Below are 18429 nucleotides of genomic sequence, written 5' to 3'. Positions count from 1 at the left end.
CGATCGCCCTCCCCGGGGCCAGACCGGGCCTGGCTGACCCCCCCTCCCCCAGCACCGGGCCTGGCTGACCCCCCCTCCCCCAGCACCGGGCCTGGCTGACCCCCCCCTCCCCCAGCACCGGGCCTGGCTGACCCCCCCTCCCTCACACCGGGCCTGGCTGACCCCCCCTCCCCCAGCACCGGGCCTGGCTGACCCCCCCCTCCCCCAGCACCGGGCCTGGCTGACCCCCCCTCCCCCAGCACCGGGCCTGGCTGACCCCCCCTCCCCCAGCACCGGGCCTGGCTGACCCCCCCCTCCCCTAGCACCGGGCCTGGCTGACCCCCCCCTCCCCCAGCACCGGGCCTGGCTGACCCCCCCTCCCCCAGCACCGGGCCTGGCTGACCCCCAGCACCGGGCCTGGCTGACCCCCAGCACCGGGCCTGGCTGACTCCCCCTCCCCCAGCACCGGGCCTGGCTGACCCCCCCTCCCCCACACCGGGCCTGGCTGACCCCCCCTCCCCCAGCACCGGGCCTGGCTGACTCCCCCTCCCCCACACCGGGCCTGGCTGACTCCCCCTCCCCCAGCACCGGGGCTCTGCGAGGGGTCCCGAGACGCAGGAGAAAGTGACACAACCCCGCGCGCGTTCGCACCTCCTGCCCCCCAGCCTGTGACCGCTGCGCCGGAACCTCGGATTCCCGGGCCTCGTTTCCCGCCGCCCGACTTTAGGCGGCCCCCTCCGCCGCTGCTTCCGGCGTGGCGTCTGACGTCACAAGCGGAGGCGGCAACGACAGCCAATGGGAGCGGCGCAGAGCGTGTGCGCAGCTTGTTTACAGGCCGCGTCTCTCTCCCCGCTAGCCTGAGCGATCCCTGCCCGGCCGCCAGCATGTCCATCTTCACCCCCACCAACCAGATCCGCCTCACCAACGTGGCCGTGGTGCGGGCCCGGCGCGCGGGCAAGCGCTTCGAGATCGCCTGCTACCGCAACAAGGTCATGGGCTGGCGCAGCGGCGCGTGAGTACGGGGCGAGCCGGGGGGGAGGGGCGGCTGGGGGGGAGGGGCGAACGGGGGGGGCGAGCTGGAGGGGGGGCGGCTGGGGGGCAAGCCGGGGGGGAGGGGCGGCGGCGGCTGGGGGGCGAGCCGGGGGGGAGGGGCGGCTGGGGGCGAGCCGGATGGGGGGGCGAGCTGGAGGGAGGGGCGGCGGGGGGGCGAGCCGGGGGGGGGCGAGCTGGAGGGAGGGGCGGCGGGGGGGCGAGCCGGATGGGGGGGGCGAGCTGGAGGGAGGGGCGGCGGGGGGGCGAGCCGGGGGGGAGGGGCATAGTTGAGGGCTGGGCTGGGCTGGGCTGGAAGCGGGGCCAGGAGGAACCTTATCTAAGGTGCCTCTCCCCATCCAGCTCCTAGTGAAATGGACTGGGTCAGGCCATTATCCTCCTCCAACGGGGGCTGCCACTAACAGGGTGGGGGTGACCCAGGGATGGAGTCAAGGCCCGTATGTTAAAGGATGTGGATGCTCTCACTCAGGTTTTAGTTTTCTGTGATTAAGCCTGGCCTGCACTCAGGCTATATTTACTCTGCAACTTCTGTCAATAGAAGTCAGCCTTCTGAGCAACATAAATTGCATGGGTCTAAGCACAGCTGCAGACAGCTCTTGGATCACCCAGCAAACATTTTTCACTGACATAGTTGCTGTTGGGGGTGGATTAATGAAGTAAATGGAAGCGTTTTCTCCGTCTAGTGTAGCTGTTTTAAGTAGAGAGCACCTGGTAGTGTAGTTATAACTTTAGACATTAGGCTGAGGAAGCTAGGTCAATTGTGTAAAAAACCACACCAATGAGTGCTGCAATTAAGTCAGTGGAAGCATACTTCTATCAGCATGGCTACTGTCAGTTGAGGAGGCTGTGTTGCTGCGTTGACGGGGGAAAAAACCTGCTGCTGCTGTAGGCTGCAAGTATGCTAGGGAGATTATGACAGCATAACTTCTATACTGTTTACCTTGAATCCTCTTTAAGTCTTTACTTACTCTTTGAACTTGAAGATATTTTCGCATCTTTAGTTTATTTGCCTTAACTTTTTTAAGTGTCCCTCCTTTCAACGCATTGTGCCTTTTTTCCTGTGTATATTGTCTTACTTCAGCACTTAGAAATATTCTGTTCCCACTTCCAGTTGACAGCTCTTATTTGAAAAATATTGATGTTTTTTGTTTATTGCACTGTTTCTTCTTATAGATGGCAGTGCTTGTTTTGTTTCTGCACCGCTAATCTTAAAAAGGCAATAGCAGCTTAAGAGTAAAGACCTCTTCCTGCAGTCACTATTCATTCAAGAAGTCTTTCTATCCTAAACTTATTATCCCTATTAGCATAATATTTGAGTACCTATTGAGTCTTTTATATTTTGTCTCATCAATGTTTTTCTTTCGCTTCTGTGACAAAGCTAAGGGTTTAACTTTAAAACAAAAGACTAGTCCCTTAAAGTAAATATTTTATATGTCTCATTTAGCATCCTAAAGGAAAACTGATTCCACTGGGCATTGTAGAAAGAGTATAAAAGCAGATCTTAAAATCAATGTTGACCTTTCTTTAAATCCCAGTGAAAATAGTTCTGTATAAATAAAAACATTCTCCAGCAGTGCTTGCAAAACAAGTGTCAGCATTGAGAGCCAAAATGAGAATTGCTTAACTGATTTTCATGGTTCCAGCTTCAAGAAGTGATGAAAGTAAAAAATCGGTATAAACTAGAGGAGAAATAAATTGAATTTTAAAACTTTCCTTTTTAGTAACCGGGCAAGGAAATTTGTTTCTCAAAGCTACAAAATAAATGTCCATTTTTTATTAGATACAATTAGATTTACCAAGGGCCTTGAACTACATTCCTCAGCAGTGCTGAGAAGGTCTGACAGCTGCTTACATCCAAGTTCCCAGCTTCCACTAATTGGTGCTTTAGCCTCAAACACAATGGAAACCATAAGATTACTCCCTGCTAGTTAATGCTATGCTTGCACATGTTTTCTAATTATAAATACAATTGTTATTTACCAGTGAAAAAGACATTGATGAAGTTCTGCAGACCAACACAGTATTTGTAAACGTCTCTAAAGGTCAAGTTGCAAAGAAGGAAGATCTCCTCAAAGCTTTTGGGACTGATGACCAAACAGAAATCTGCAAGATGGTAGGTCCTGTATACAGGAAAGCATAGAATTAATACACGTTGTGAATCACAGAAGTTTTCTACTCTTCCTCTATTCAAATGTAGCTAAGCTGAATCTCCACCTATCTATTGATGCTGTTAAATTTTCTAGTAGTTACTAGAAAATACTTTCTAGTATTAGGGTTTTGTATTACTGGTAACAATTAGGGAAAAAAGGTTTACCCTTTCTCGTTGGAAGTAAAGTGGATTAAATCTGTGGTCTTCATCAACACCACTTTGTGCCCATCCTGTGCTCCTCACAAATCTTGAGCAAAGCAGGATCCTGTCAATCCGTAGACTTATGGGGCATGTCTGTGCAATGCCTAGTTTCTATCATCTTTGTTTGATTCAGTAAATGATACTTTCACTACTGAACCAGCTTCCCAGTGGAAAGGGAAGACACATTCTTCTTGCTATCTAATCTTTCCAGTGAGATATTTATGAAACTGAAATCAGATTGCATACACTTTATATATAGTACCACTAAGATGCATTGTCCTTTACAGACATGTCAGAGGCAAGGTACCTGTCCCAAAGCACTATAACTAGACCATGGAGGAAAGGATGTAATAAAGTTGTGTTTCACATGTCTTGATGCAAAAGATTTCTTAGCTATATTGGTATATTTCTAGTGTAATAAGAATGAGAGAGGGTGAATTTAGTAATGCTGTTTCATTTTTAAATAGTTTCAGTGTTAAAGGCAAACCTGTTACTTTTTTGTTTGTTTTATTGGTACACCTATATAAACTAGGGCTCTTGTTAAACCTAATATTTAACAGGTTGACTGATTAAATGGGGCAGATGGGGAGGCTGTTCCAGCCTAATGGGCTGGAGTGCCCCTACCACAAGTGGGCTGGAGTGGTCCCCATACAAGGACTGCTCCAGTCCCATGGTGGTGCTGGCTTGAAGCCTTGTACGAGAGGGGAACAGATGCAGCAGTGGGCCACTTGCACCCCACACAAGCCTGCTGACTTCCCATCCCCTCCACTGCCATTTCCACCCTGCACAAGCCTGCTGACATCACAACCAACCCCCCATCCCACACAGGTTGGGAACCAGCAGGGCTCTTCTCTTTCCCCCCCCCCCCCCCCCCCAAGCCTTGCTTGCAGGGCTGCTTGGTAAGTATCACCCATTAAGGGTAATGCTTACTGGTAACCAGTTACCTGTTCACATCCCTAATATAAGCTGTTAAATTCACTTCTGGAATTTGCCCCTTACCTGAAAAACACTGCAGTTTCCTTTGTATAGTTTAACAAAACAAGCATTACACTGTTACATAAGGGTTTTTTTGTATTACAAAAGAATTTTAGTTTTATATTTGATGTGCTGCAGAATAACCTAGTCAAGTTAAAGATGTATATACTAGTAAATTAACATATACAATAATTGTTACTTTTAGAATAAATCAATGTTTCCCAGAGCTAGAATTCTATTCATCAGTCAAACATGTATTATTATTAATAGAATTTTTCATTGCTTTATCATTTCTAGATTTTAACAAAAGGGGAGTTGCAGGTGTCTGACAAAGAGCGGCATACCCAATTGGAGCAGATGTTTAGAGACATTGCAACTATTGTAGCTGATAAGTGTGTGAACCCTGAAACAAAGAGGCCATACACAGTAATTCTTATAGAAAGAGCCATGAAGGATATCCACTATTCTGTTAAACCAAACAAGAGCACTAAACAACAGGTAAGTATCACTCCCCAAAAATTCTGTTTTCACTTAGAATTTTGTATGTAGTTTTCTTATTAACATCCACAGGAATCACATTAGCCTACATCTAAGGATGGTGAGTATTTTTTCCCAGACAGAAACTGCATAGGAGCTGAATGTTAAAAAGAAACACATGCATTCTGAAACTCAGTAGTTTGGTTTATCTGTCCACAAAAGAGGGTTATTAAAACAGATTATTAAAACAGCAGCAAAATTGGGTGTAAAACTAAAGTAAGAATACTCAAAGCTCATGTCCTCATCTTACCTTCTAATGTTCAATGGGGGACAGTGTGTTTATCCTTCATTTTGAATGTCCTGATTCTCATAGCTTTGACATAACCACCTTATTTAAAAAATTTTTTCAGTTTTTCTGACTCCTTAAATCCAATTCCATGCCTTCTCATGTTATTCAGCTCTGATCAGAATATACCCAACCTACTGGAGAATTTTTCTGAGGAATCTATAAGCAGTTGTACATAATACTAATGATAATGCTGTGGTGCTTTGTAAATAATCAATGAGCATAAGTGAATTTCATTTATAGTTCATGTCTTTCCAGGCTTTGGAAGTGATCAGACAGTTAAAGGAGACTATGCAGATTGAGCGGGCTCACATGAGGCTGCGCTTCATTCTTCCACCAAAAGAGGGCAAGAAGCTAAAAGAGAAACTCAAACCACTGATCAAAGTCATAGAGAGTGAAGATTTCGATGATCAGTTAGAAATTGTAAGAATCTCATTTCTATAGTCATTTTTTCTACATTTAGTTGTCTTTTGAAGGCTACATGTAAAACGGGGGGGCGGGGGGGGGGCGGGTTGAGTTAGCTCAAATTGTACCAGAGCCCTAAACTGAATTAATCAGAGATGCATAGTTCAGAGATTGGGGGGGTTGGGGTTTTTTTTAAATTTGTTATAGCCTTAGTGACTACTTTCAAATCTTTAAAAAACTCAGGACTGTCAGAACACTTGTATCAGGAATGGGAGTTCTTAACCAGCAGGCGTGACTCAGTCATCTACATCTACCCATATTTGTTGTGGAATTGCAGGCTCAAACTTTGAAAAGTAGAATTCAACTGCTTTTAGCAGTGTTATGTTTAGTTTACCCTTTTTCATGTTTTGCCAGTCTCCTATATGTTAGGACATTCCATTTTAACTCTTACAGCCTGTGTTTTGCACTGGATTTTAGTGCTATTGAGTTCTGACAGTACTGTGACTTATTTAAAAGATATTCCACCAAAATAATTATAAATTAAACAAGATCTGTATTTAATAATACTTTGAGCTACTTACAACAGACTTGGCTCCTTCTACAATTTCACTGCTGGATTATTAGCAAGTCAACCATGGGTAGAGGGAGCTGCAAAACTCCCTCAAACAAGGTGCATCCCTGTGGATTATTTAAATACAGGCTTCTAGGGATGTGGAAAAAAATTGCTTAACACCTGGTGGGTCAGTAATCTGTATATTAACATGCCACAGGAGAAAAAGGAACTAATATAAGCTAAATCTTCACTGACTGACACACAATGTTGCAGGTGTGCCTCATTGACCCAGGCTGCTTCAGGGAGATTGACGAATTGATCCGGTGTGAAACTAAAGGGAAAGGCACGCTTGAAGTACTCAGTCTGAAAGATGTGGAAGAAGGAGATGAAAAGTTTGAATGAAATGCTTCCCACAATCTCACTTGTTTGGCAAACACTATTAAGAGGCAGGGTTAAGCCACCTCATTCTGTTAAGTTTTTGTTTTTCCAATCTATTGCTGCCAAATAATTGCTGACACTAGATCTATGTGGGATTTTTCCATGCTGTGTTTCTTTGTATTTGTCTGGGTAACAAGTGCCTTTAATAAAGAGGTGTTTAAATATTTGAGTAGCACTAGCAAGGACAGAGTTATAGGACTTGACCGTGAAAAGCTATACTAGCTTTGTTTTGGTGTGGGTGTTGATGAAATCAAAGTGTTCATCTGCAGTATCTAGTGTGCCAAGTCCTTTTCCCTTTAATTCGGTGCTGGGTGGAAGGCTGCACGTATCCCAGAGAGGTATATTGCATAAGAGAAACTTGTACAAGCACATTAATTAAATGAGGTATATCTGCTAAAATAGTGCATAGAGTTAACCAAGGTTTATATTACATTCTTTAACAGCAGCATTAAATTTGTGACCTAGACTGCTAAATACTACTGCTAGAGAAATTTCTCTGTTTGTAAATAGAGGACCATTCTTCTATATTTTATTCATGGGGCACATAAAAATATACATCCTAACTTGGAAAAAAGTGTTTGCATAATTTATTCTTTCACCTGTTAAGTGAATTATAATATATACATAAAGTATTTTATAGGCTGTGGTAGTGGTGTGGTGGTTCTTTATGCTTCTGTGAGACTGAAGCTGTGCTTTTAAACTATGCAAAAATCCACCACCTAAATAAATCTGATCTAGAATAAAGGCATCTGCTCATTAAGGTTGTGCGCTGGTTTATTTATCCAAGATACAAGCATAAATGCTTTCAACTCCTCTATTAGCTCAATTCTAGATCCCTTTGTGTGTCTTGGTGATTACACATAACATTTGTCAACCCACCTTCTGTAGAAGATACAGGCTTCTAAATGATTTCCTTCATAAACTTACAGCACAGTTTTTCAGACTAGATAATATATGAATAATAGTTAAGCACTAAACATCTCCAAGAGATGTAGTCATATTGTGTGAGAGAATACAAACTGGAAGGGAAAGAATAAAACACACTAACTCAACCTACTCATATACATAGTTCTAGGCTAAACATGGAATTTAAATAGAGCCCCTAGAATTAAACATCAGTTTCCACAACAGTAGGACTTTGCAGCAAAACTTGCATTAGTAGTTTGCCATAATTTCTATTTCCTAGTTTTAGGGGATGATATATGCAGAGCTCGCCAAGCGACGCCAGCAGCAAGCCCTGCTCGCCTTGCGTGCGGTTCTGCGCATGTGCAAATCGGTCTGCGCTGGCTCTTCTGGGTTGTAATCTACTTGCCACTGGTGAATAGATTACATTATTTGTTAAGCCCATATAATATTTTTTTTTGACACGGGGCCTCTGATTACATGCATACATTGTCTGCAAAGACCTGTGTATTCTCGGTTTATAACTGCAACAGTTACTAACACATGTACCTAGCAAAGCTTCTCTCAGAAATGTCTCCTCTTTAGTCTGATAGCCTGAACATCTTCAAGGGGCAGATTTTGCAGGTGAGGCCAATAATCAATTTAGAAGTACCTAGGTTGCATTGGTGTTTAAAACCCAATGATATTCAATGGGATATAGGCTCCTTAATCATTAAGCATTTTGCAAGTTGAAATTACTTGGGGAGGGTTCTTGACAACTCCTTTTATGAACTAGGGCTGAAAAATCCCATTTCATTGGTTAAATGTATTGTTTTCTTGGCTAACCCATTAAAGGGAGGCAAGTGGGGTAGGACAGAGCAGCCCCTGCCTGTAGGGCATGTGGGTATGCCTTGGACAGAGGCTGCTCCAGGCAGCCAGGGTAGCCCCTGTCTACAATGAGCCCTGCAGGGCTAGAGCAGCTCCCTGCCTGCAGTGGGTGGGGATACTGCTCCAGGCCCCACTGGTTAACCAAAACCAGTAAGCATCACCCATTAAGGGTCATGCTCACCAGTTAACTGGTTCATCTTTCACATGCCTAATATGGACACACTCATTAGAATAAGAGGCTACACAAAACTACAAAGTTAAGTGAATAAATTTCCCCATGTTAATAAGCCATTGATTGTGCACCTCTTTGTGATGTTTGAGCACTGAAGATATGAAAGTTACTGGGACTCAATCTCAGTTGAGTTGCTTGCAGCTTCAGCCCTCACAGCCTCTATAATGATTAGAGCGATTTCACTTTAGTGATAAAGCTTAGTTTCTGGCAAACAAAGTTAGCAGTCATCAGGAGAGAGATGGGTTGCAGTATTGTAGCAGAATCCAGTTCAAGTTTGAGTGTGGAAAGTCTATCGCCCTATAAAGCCTTTGCCTTGGATAGAGTTTTTCAGGCTCTCACTGTCATAGAGGAAGTTCCTTTTGACTTTGTATTTATGTACAGTTGGTTTGTTTAATGTTTATGGCTCAAAGAATGGCTGACAGGTATCAAAATAAACATTAAAGTTGTCAACTATCACATGTGACTTCCTACTCTGCTTCAGACAACACCTATACTTCCTTGCACAGTGGCTTTCCTGAATATGGATGCAATTCAGATACATGTAAAGGTTATAATTCTGTCATCTTACGTAATGTGCTTATCCTCCAACAATGAGGAAGCAGAGGTGAAGATTGGTAACAGTTTAGGAGCACATACAGTACCCCCAACTGGACAGTGCTCAGAGGTAAAAATACTATTTCATGCTCTGCCTTTAAACTTGCATCTAATCAATATATACATATGCATTTAAGAAACTGACAGCTAGAAGTAATTAAAACTTTATTAAATATAGTTTAGATCTTTAACTGGAGTAGATGTTTATGAACATTAAAATCCATTTGTATTCAGTCCTCCTGTATGTTCAACCTACTTCAGCTACATCGTCACTTCCATAGAAGACTGTCTGAAAATATCAGTTCAATATATATTTAATGCACAGCATCCTAAAATACAAATTGGGTCTGATAAAAGTAGTTGCTGAGTGGTGGATACCATGTTTAGTCTTCATCAGAAACGAGTCCCGCTTTAGCAGATACCAGTAGATTTCTTTTGTCTCTAGTACTTAAATATGGCTACATCTAGAATACAAGGTTTTTGTGGGATACCAGAGGTATCCTACAAAAACCCCACTGCGTCCAAGGAATGCATTTGCTCTTCCACTTTTTTTTGGTGGAAGAGCAAATGTGCTCTTTTGGGGAGCCCTGTATACCTCATTTCACGAGGTATAAGGGTTCCACTGAAAAAGGAGGCTTTTGTGCCATATAGCCCCATCTAGACTGGGCCAAATGGTGGAAAAGCATCTTCCGCAAAAGCAATCTGAAAAAGCTACGCAAATTGCAGAATGCAATTTGCATAGCTTTTTCCAATAAAGCCCCAAAATCTAGACCTAGTGTGAAACAGTAAGTTATGCAGTCTTCTACAGAGGGCAGCAGTGAAGGTGTTCCACACTATCATAAAAAACATATAGAAACAGAAGCCCTACACTTGCAAAATAAGGATCCATCTGTATCCCCATGACACAGCAAAAAATAGATGTATTAAGACCCACAAAAAAGCCTGTCCAATCCTAAATTTTGTATAAGAGAAACTTTCCCTAATAGAAATACAAGTCGTGTATGTGGACAGAGTCTTATGTTTAGGGATAAGAAGTGAAAAATGTTTAGCAGGCTAACAAATATGCTGAAAGAGGCTTAGGAAGTGTCACACCAGCTACTAGGATTTCACAGAAAGTCTGGTACTGTGTACATTTTTTTAATAAAAGCAGGATTTTTCCCAAACATCTCCCATAGCATGTTCCAATGACTATTTTCTATTCTTTGTTTTAAAAGGTCCTGATTTTCAATGATGCTTTGTCATTTAAAAAGCACTTTAAAATAAACAGCATTTTAAATGTAAAGTGTTATCTATCAGCAGAGAAGTTGTAGCTTGGCTCCTAAAACTTTCCATGTTTGCCACTATGAAAGATGCTTGTCGTTTTCAGTGCTATAGGCGTTTGCTGTCTCTCTGGAAGCTGAGCAGCACCACACGTGCTTTCCAGGACATGTTTTGACTCTGACATCATTGAGCAGACAAAGGAACGTAGTGGTCCTAGGCAAATAACTATTTTTTCACAGCCAATTGGATCACTATGAAGTTTGCTTATTTACCTCTTTATGAAAAGATTACTGAATCGCTGAGGTGCTTCAAATGTAGATCACATCTGAGTCATGTTGCTGAACCTATATGCAAATGAAAGAGAAGTTATTTCTACCCTAAAGTTCTGTTTCAGCATTTGAGTGGGTGCCAACATTCTGGGGCTTTTGATGTGACTTCTTAAAATGGCTTGCCCTTTTTTCCTGCCTTTCCCTATCCTCCTCTATGGAAGTTTGCCCACGATAGATATCAGATTGCAGTTTAGATCCTGTTTTTCTGTATTATTTGCATTAGGAAAATGCTGCTTCTGTCCGACTGTATTGGACTCTCAGTTCTAGGCCCACAAAGGCTGCAAGTTAACATCTCTAATTGTCCTGAAAATCTTTATGATAAACAGAGGTTTGACTGCTGTAGTCTGGACTGCCATCATCCGGCAAGATCTGTGGTCTGGCATCTCTGGATGCTCCCGGGCTGCAACACTCGGCAAGAAAAGCAAGGCCCATGCTCAGCAATTCCGACACTGTCCTTTCAGAGCACTGCAAATTGCTCATTCACGACACTCAAGCTCAGGGATGAGCGGAGATCAGAGAACACTTGGGAAGAGGCAGGCTGGCTGAGGAACACTGCAGCCTGGCAGCCACAGGGCTCAGAATGTTCCCTGCCCCCAGCAGCAAAGCTTCATAACCTCTCTGCCTCTTCCCCTGAGTGCACCCCCCCACCCCCATCAAAGCTGGCCCCCCTGCTACTGCCAAAGCTGATTCCCGTGGCTGGTGGCAGCAGAGGGGCCAGCATTGACTTTCCCTGGTCCAGCAAACGAGGTGGAAGTAAGGGAGTGCGCCTGGGTGCACAGCTCCAGCAAAAGCCAGTGGGGAGTTACTTAAAGGGCTGGCAGGGGAAATAGGACAGCACCTGTCAGAAATTTAAGTTCCTTTCACCCCTGCCAGCAAATTCCCTGGTTTGTGACTGGCCAGGTCTGGAGGGTGCCGGACCAGGGATATACAACCTGTATATGAAGGAATTCACAAGCAGAGCTCAAGTTTATTGATCATTGAATAGAAATTCTGGCCCTAGCCTCATTCACCTACATCAATATTCCTTGATAGTCCAGTTCGTTCTCTAGTGACCAACACAATTAGTAATGCATAAATAAAGCTGCTTGCTGCTCACTGATCTATAACAGTTGCTTGCCCTTAAACCAGTGTCAGACTATGAAGAAAAGGCAGCTACTGAATACAAACCCTCGTTATCTAAAGGGGATTTATCTTCCATTCATATTCCAGCTTCAAATCAGAAGCAGAATGAAGTCAGTTTGTCTCATCCTAGCCCCATGTTGCCTGTTTTACAATCTGCCTTATATGGCCATGTGTGGCAGGACTGGAACAGTTAGCAAACATTTCACAGTTTGGGACTGAGGTGCACTGGGGGCGCGGGGAGACGCTTCCCAGGCCATTTCCTCATTTTCACAAGCACTCCAGTCACCTTTTGGGAAAATACATACAAATCTCATTACCTTTATCATCTGTTTTCTGCTTCCTGTCCCCACACTGCTGGCAACTAATGCATTTGTTTGAAAAGCTGACTTTTCCACTGGCACTGCCTGTTGACTTTTGTTGGTACATGGCCAGCTGCTTGTGGCAGTTAACGGATAAGCTGGGAAGGCCTTTCGAAGATTTATATCCAACAAATCTGCAGCTTCAAAGCTTTTCATCCATGAGGGAGCCTTTAAAGAAAAGAACTTGTGAAAGTGTTCTCACTACATTAGCTCAGGTTAAGCCAGTGGTGGGCAACCTGCAGCATGTAGGCCACGTGCGGCCCATGAGGGGTTTACGTATGGCTTGCAAGACAGTTGGTTTATGGTTACCCACACGCAGGGTTGCCACTTTCCGCTGGTTTCAATCGCATATTTTTTCCTAACAGCATTACTCAAGTGACAGGTGCATAAAGCTAGGGCACGTGAAGTGAGGTGAGTGCTGACCGCACACAACATTGACTGTGAGAGCTGTACGCTCCCCCTGCAGCCAATTAAAGTGCTGCTACAGTTCAGTCAGCACCCCCAAATTCTAGGTCTGCAAGTGCAGTGAGCAAAACTCCCCTATCCCAGGAAACCGTCTCAGCTAGGACAATCTTGGGGCTCACTGAGATGAAGGAGAGCCAGTCATGTAGCTCACTCATTAGCCTAGGTTGCCCATCACTGTGTTTAGCTAAAAGCATATCAAATACACTGAAGCCTCCATTTTTTGTCTCTACCATGGGTTAGAATCAGAGAGCTGGAAGAGACCTCAGGAGGTCATCAAGTCCAGCCCCCTGCCCAAGGCAGGACCAATCCCAACTAAATCAATGCAGCCAGGGCTTTGTCAAGCTGAGACTTAAAAGCCTCTAGGGATGGAGGATACACTAAGAGAAATTTCTATTAGGTTTGGAGAAATCGTTGTTTCTGTTGCACTGATCCAGAAAGGGGCTGGAAAGTTGGTTAGCTGAAACTCAAGATCCTGACATAAAAAGCTGAGTATGAGTCAGTCAATCCCTCTCCCTCTCCCACACACACGAATAAATAGCCATAAAAACATGAAATAGAAGACCACTGATTACAACTATGCCACATTTAACTATGTTATGAACTTACAAAGGCCTTTTTGCCCAACACCTTCAACTTTCATGGGACTCTTACTAGGACCTCACAAATCTTTTGGGTGAAGGGCTTCTTCCCATACAAAGTTTCCAACAGAAAATGCCACTTTTAATGTCTCTGGAACCGCTTTTCACATTTCATTATCAATAGAGAAATGAATGTATGTTTCATACTAAAATATGTAGCGTTCATTTAGCATCCAGTGCTTGTAGAAACATTTTAGTGATTCCAACATTCCTTCTTTTATGCTGTCAACCAAATAGTCTATATTTATTAAGCTTTACTCATGCAGTAAAAGTTATCAGTTACTCTTATTACAAAACCATGTAATGTTACATACATTTCCCAAGGATCCAAGAACTTCATTCCAGTGAGAGTAGAGTCCAGTTTGTTTTTCCTCTAGTTTCAGCGCATGGATTTCTGACTTCAGCTCTTTCAATCGATCTTCAAATTTTTTGCTCTTTTCCAAGTAATCTAACCTGCAATCCACACAGGCAGAGAAGCAGCCAAAAGTGGCAGCTCTAAAACTTCAGTGGCAGTTTTCACATTTTTACATTTCGTGAGGTCCCATCAATTTTCATTCTCAGCTTTGGAAGCAAAATCCATCCCCTGTCTAACTCCACTGGTCTTACATCTGAGATTCATTTGACACGACATTCACTCAGTCAGCCTATGGGAGCTGCCTGGGCCGTGCTTGCGGGTGCATGCACTGCACCAAGTGCCTCTGTAAGGGGTACGTGGTGCAGAGACATGGAGCCAGGTAGGCAATGAGCCTGCCTGAGGGTCCCGCTGAGCTGCTGTGAGCCGCCTACTATGTTAAGTGGCTCCTAGCCAGAGTCTGCACCTGGAACCCCAACTCCCTGCCTTAGGTCACAACTCTGCACCCCTGCCTTGGGGCTCCACTCCCTTCCAGATCCTGATCCCGTCCTGTAGCCCTCCCCAAATCAAAATCCTCTCATGCACCCGAACCCTCTCCTGGACCTTGCATCCCCTCCAGCATCTCAATCCCTGCACCAGGTCACAACCCCCTCCTACGAAACATTATAGAGCATGCAGGGTGAAAAAATTAAAAAGAGTGAGTCTTGTCACTGTATGTCCATTTTCCCAGAATGCAGCTCAGAAACCCTTTTTACTATTCAGGACAGCCTCTGAACCAGCCTGATACTCTCAAGTACATCTAGGAACTTTCTGAAGAGTCTTTTACAGGTTGAAACTCTCTGGTCCAGACTTTCGGGTCTGGCAACATCCATGGTCCAGCAGGATCACAGATGTTGCTGGCCCAGAGAGCCCCAGCAGCAGAGGTTGCCAGTAGGCTAGCAGTCCCTATGGAGCTTGTGGGGGACGGGGAGGCAGAGCCAATGCCAGCACCTGGGGGCAACAACAGTAGAATCCAGTGATGGCGGAGGAGAGCCCAGTGGGGAGACTGGTGCTCCCCTCCCCAGATCCCAAAGGCCTGACCTCCTCTGGTCTGGCAAACTCCCTTGTTCAGGATCAGTCAGATGCCCAGGGAGGTCCAATCTATAGTAGATGTTCATAGGACTTAGGAAATACCATAACAGAACAATGGTTCTCTGAGCCGAATAGTTTTTAATAGGGCAAAGGTAGGGAAAGTATTCTCAATGCGTCAGGTCAGTTGTGCAATACTCTACTGCAGCAATAGTGGGAAGTTTCATCCTGCATACTTATATCAGGGCAGTGGGCTTTGCACTTATGTCATGGATTCCTTTAAAGCCCAGTGCTCTGTTCTCTTCACGGCCTGATGCCAAGAAAACATCTTTTCTCCTCCTAAACAGCTAACATGTTACAGAGCTGACGCTCTATACAAGGCTGTCACCCGTAAGTACGGAAGGGAACAATCCTGCTCTGGTAGGAGGATACCTCAGGAGACCTAACAGGGTTTTTCCACTTCTAGTTTCTCGGGATAACACTCCCGAGAGTTTATTTACATGGGAAGAGTTTTGCAGTACCTCTCCTTTTCTATCTCAAAAGACAGTCTCTTCAGGTCGACATCTTTTAAATCCATCTTTCCAGACCCTTTGTCAAGGTTGACGTCTCTGGTGTCAGCAGGTGAATGAGAAGAATACTGGGCCACATGCTTAAAGAAGAAAGATAATCAAAAAGAGTGTCCCCTTAATACAATTTGAACATTTTTTTTTATTTCAAATATATTTCCTAGCTCCTACAAAAATCTCACACTACACGGTCTCCATTTTCCCATTGATTCTAAAGATGGATGAAAACATTTTGCTGTCCTCCCTAGCTAAGCATCGTGCTTGTGTAGTGGGGCTCATTCCCGGACTAACCAGCAGAGGTACCGCAGCTGTGAGTCAACCCCGTTAGAGGCTAGAACATTTCCCATTGAATTTTTAAACTTTGTGGCTATCCTAGAGCAGCGGTGCCCAACTACCAGTCTGCAGACCAGTGCCAGTTCAGACTGCTGGCTGCCAGGGCATGGCACACTGCCAGGCCACGCCCATGCCTCGATGATTGGCTCAGTGGGACTCGGTAGCAAGGCCCAATCGGCCCAGAAACCTCCCTTCTCCTCTCCTGGGGGCAGTGCCGCCCGTGACCCGGGGCTGCAGGGGGAGGGGTTGGCCCTGGGCTACTCCCAGTGGGGCTGGCTGTGATCCCTGCCCAGGGCCCATTGAAGCTGCTGCCAGCTCCCAGCATGTGCAGTGCAGGGGGAAGCCAGCCCTGGGGAGGTTGCGAGGAGACTGAAGAGGGGCAGAGCAGATGGGGGGGGGGGAGGAACAGGGATGTGTGAGGCAGGGGCAAGAGGGGGATGCAGGAGGCACTGAAGGGAGGTTGCGGGAGGTTCTGGGAAGACTTATGGGGCGGGTGAGAGCAGGGAGGGAGGGAAACTCTGAGGGGGTTCACAGGGAGGGAAAGGGGAGATGGGGGGAGACTGTGGGAGCAAGATCAGCCTGGCTGGAGAAGGGAGAGACACAGGGCAGGGGTCGTACAGAAGAATATGGGGGAGATACAGTGGCAGCTCCCCCACCCCATGGGGCAGGAGGTGACTGGTGGTAGCACTGGGGGGCACCAGCTCCTATGCCCCTGACAAAATTTCAGTTGCTAAATAGGGTACTCCATATGTCCCTTGTCCCTGTGAATGCCCCTCCCTAAACCCCTCCCCCTCCAGGCACCAGTAACCCCTGAGTGTGGGGCTGCCCCACCCAACAGCCAGAGGGAATTCTTTCTGGGGATTTTTTTTTAGTGTTGTAGCTATCTGCAAACCCTGATCCGTTATGACATGTAGTGTGTACGTACACACGCGATGTAAAATAACACATGCCCTCTTAAAATTAATTGCCATAATGAATATGCAAATAAAATGTTACCAGTCCGCCAAAAGTTTGCGAACTTCGGTATGAAAAAGGTTGGGGACCGCTGTCCTAGAGAATGCAGCACGTGCGTAGGCCACTTCCCCATAAGCACGATTAGTGCATTTGCTCCTGGCACTTCAGGTCACAGCGGCTAATGCTGCTTTTGTGCAAGCCCACAGCTTTAACAGGCTGGGAGGAATCTGAAGAAGTGGGCTGTGCCCATCGACATGTTTTCTTAGTCTTTAAAGCGCTACCAGGCAATTTGTTGTTGTTTAAGTTTATCCTGTAGAGATTAACTCGGCTACCCCTGAAGTTCCTGTTCTGTTACACTTAAAAAAGCTGATCTGCTTATGAGTTACTCATGTTTGAAAATGGGACTTGGATGCTTTTGAAAATTCTACCCTATGTTACCTGCCCTAGTTCACGCAGTGACTCAGTGGCAGAGAATGGAATAAAACCCGACAGTCCCAATCCTCTGTTTTGACAATTCCCCCTTTCGCTATACCGGAGTACGCAAACGAAGTCTGAAGCCATAGACAAGTTTACAACCACAAGACTCCTTTTCTGAACCCTTCCTAAAGTTTTCTCATTGATTCAGTTTGCATATTCCCTTTCTACTAATATAACATCCAAGTATCCTTGTATTGCAAACATCTCAGAGTAGTGTGTGATATGTAATTAACAGTGATGGTGACAGATTAAATAGATATTCCCTAAATGATTATGAAATGTTAAAATGATGACGTCTCTCTAGCCCACAGCTCTGACCCTTTCCCCCAAGGCCCTGACTAAGGTCCATGAGGACTTACCAAAATTTGTGAAATGCCCCCCTGTGAAAATTATTGCCCACCCCTGGTCTTGAGGAAGCTTTGCGAAAAAATATGAATTTACTTGTTAATTACATTACATCCACATTTAAATGATGATTAGTTATCTGTCCACTCTCCAATCAAGTGTTGCCCCCCATAACTTACTGGATAATTAAGCCTAGTTACATCCAGAAGTTTCTGCTTTGCTTTTCGTTCCGCTTCTCTAGCTTCATGCAGATCCTGTTTTAGATGCTCAGCTTCTTTGGCTCTGTCAGACAAACATACTGTGACTGTCAGGTGGTAAATTTCGAACACCCAGCAATACACTGAGTTCATACATCTAGCTTGTGTCCTCAGAAACATCTGTTAGCCTGTGAAACAGTCTCCACAAGGGAACCGGCAAAAGCCTGATTGCATGGGACATTGAAAACTGGACAGGACAAAGCACAAGAGGCGACTGTGGGAACAGTCCTGCACGAGCTAAGCTGGCTGATTTAATAGATCTCTTCTAGCTCTAATTCTTATGGACCTAGTTCTCCACTTGGACTCTCTGGTCCCTCAGCTATTAGGTGGTATCAAAGATCCTCTCTGGGATGTTGATTTGAGAAGCATGTGCTCTCTGTCTGGGAAATTGTTATTTAATGCCATGCTATCTTAAGCGAAGTGCCCTCAGGTGCCAGCTGATAAGCGCAACAAAGATCAAGAGGCATGTATCTTAGGACAACGCTGGGTCCTAACATTCTAGACATGTGAACAATAGACTATATATAATCTATAACAATGTCTACAGTACGTGCACTGCACTGGGCTAGGAACCCCATAATAGAATCCTTCAAACCACTTATGAGTTCAACCTCCTGTAATTAGCATGGTTCCAGCGTTCACAGAGCTTTACATTTAAGTTTAGACTCTCTATTAGTACCCCTCAGTCTTTTGATAATGGTATGAAGGAGCTGCTGCAAAGTCACACTTAAAACA

At 45.0% G+C, this 18429-nt stretch overlaps 4 protein-coding genes across 9 annotated transcripts in view; 2 read left to right on the top strand and 2 right to left on the bottom strand.

The window, feature by feature from the left end:
• Positions 1–767, bottom strand: part of LOC102458161 (S-adenosyl-L-methionine-dependent tRNA 4-demethylwyosine synthase TYW1) — a 187789-nt gene extending 187022 nt beyond the window's left edge. Inside the window, exon 1 of the mRNA XM_075905103.1 lies at positions 631–767. The gene's annotated coding sequence lies outside the window, so the exon portion shown is untranslated. The remainder of the gene's footprint in view (positions 1–630) is intronic.
• MRPS17 (mitochondrial ribosomal protein S17) overlaps positions 1–18429 on the top strand; it is a 68400-nt gene that overhangs the window by 9666 nt on the left and 40305 nt on the right. The window lies entirely within an intron of this gene.
• SBDS (SBDS ribosome maturation factor) lies at positions 857–9031 on the top strand. Its single transcript, XM_075905107.1, has 5 exons — positions 857–991; positions 3013–3142; positions 4652–4852; positions 5436–5600; positions 6409–9031. Exons 1-5 carry the CDS (start codon positions 864–866, stop codon positions 6535–6537), a joined length of 753 nt encoding a protein of 250 aa, XP_075761222.1. The 5' UTR covers positions 857–863; the 3' UTR covers positions 6538–9031.
• LOC102457243 (merlin) overlaps positions 2789–18429 on the bottom strand; it is a 45602-nt gene continuing 29961 nt past the window's right edge. For 5 of the 6 annotated variants that reach the window (XM_014581813.3, XM_006113109.4, XM_006113108.4 and 2 more), the window contains 6 exons: positions 17617–17719; positions 15284–15411; positions 13657–13795; positions 12198–12407; positions 10702–10773; positions 2789–3149 (listed from right to left, as the gene is read on the bottom strand). In XM_014581813.3, coding sequence (XP_014437299.2) covers positions 10738–10773; positions 12198–12407; positions 13657–13795; positions 15284–15411; positions 17617–17719 — 616 coding nt within the window. In that variant the 3' untranslated portion in view covers positions 2789–3149; positions 10702–10737. Of the gene's footprint in view, positions 3150–9317; positions 9459–10701; positions 10774–12197; positions 12408–13656; positions 13796–15283; positions 15412–17616; positions 17720–18429 lie in introns of those variants that run through there. The other variant, XM_006113107.4, reaches the window with a different exon arrangement.

The sequence above is a fragment of the Pelodiscus sinensis genome, chromosome 21, assembly GCF_049634645.1.
Source record: "Pelodiscus sinensis isolate JC-2024 chromosome 21, ASM4963464v1, whole genome shotgun sequence".
Classification (NCBI taxonomy): domain Eukaryota; kingdom Metazoa; phylum Chordata; order Testudines; family Trionychidae; genus Pelodiscus; species Pelodiscus sinensis.
This window is presented reverse-complemented; position numbering and strand designations above follow the sequence as displayed.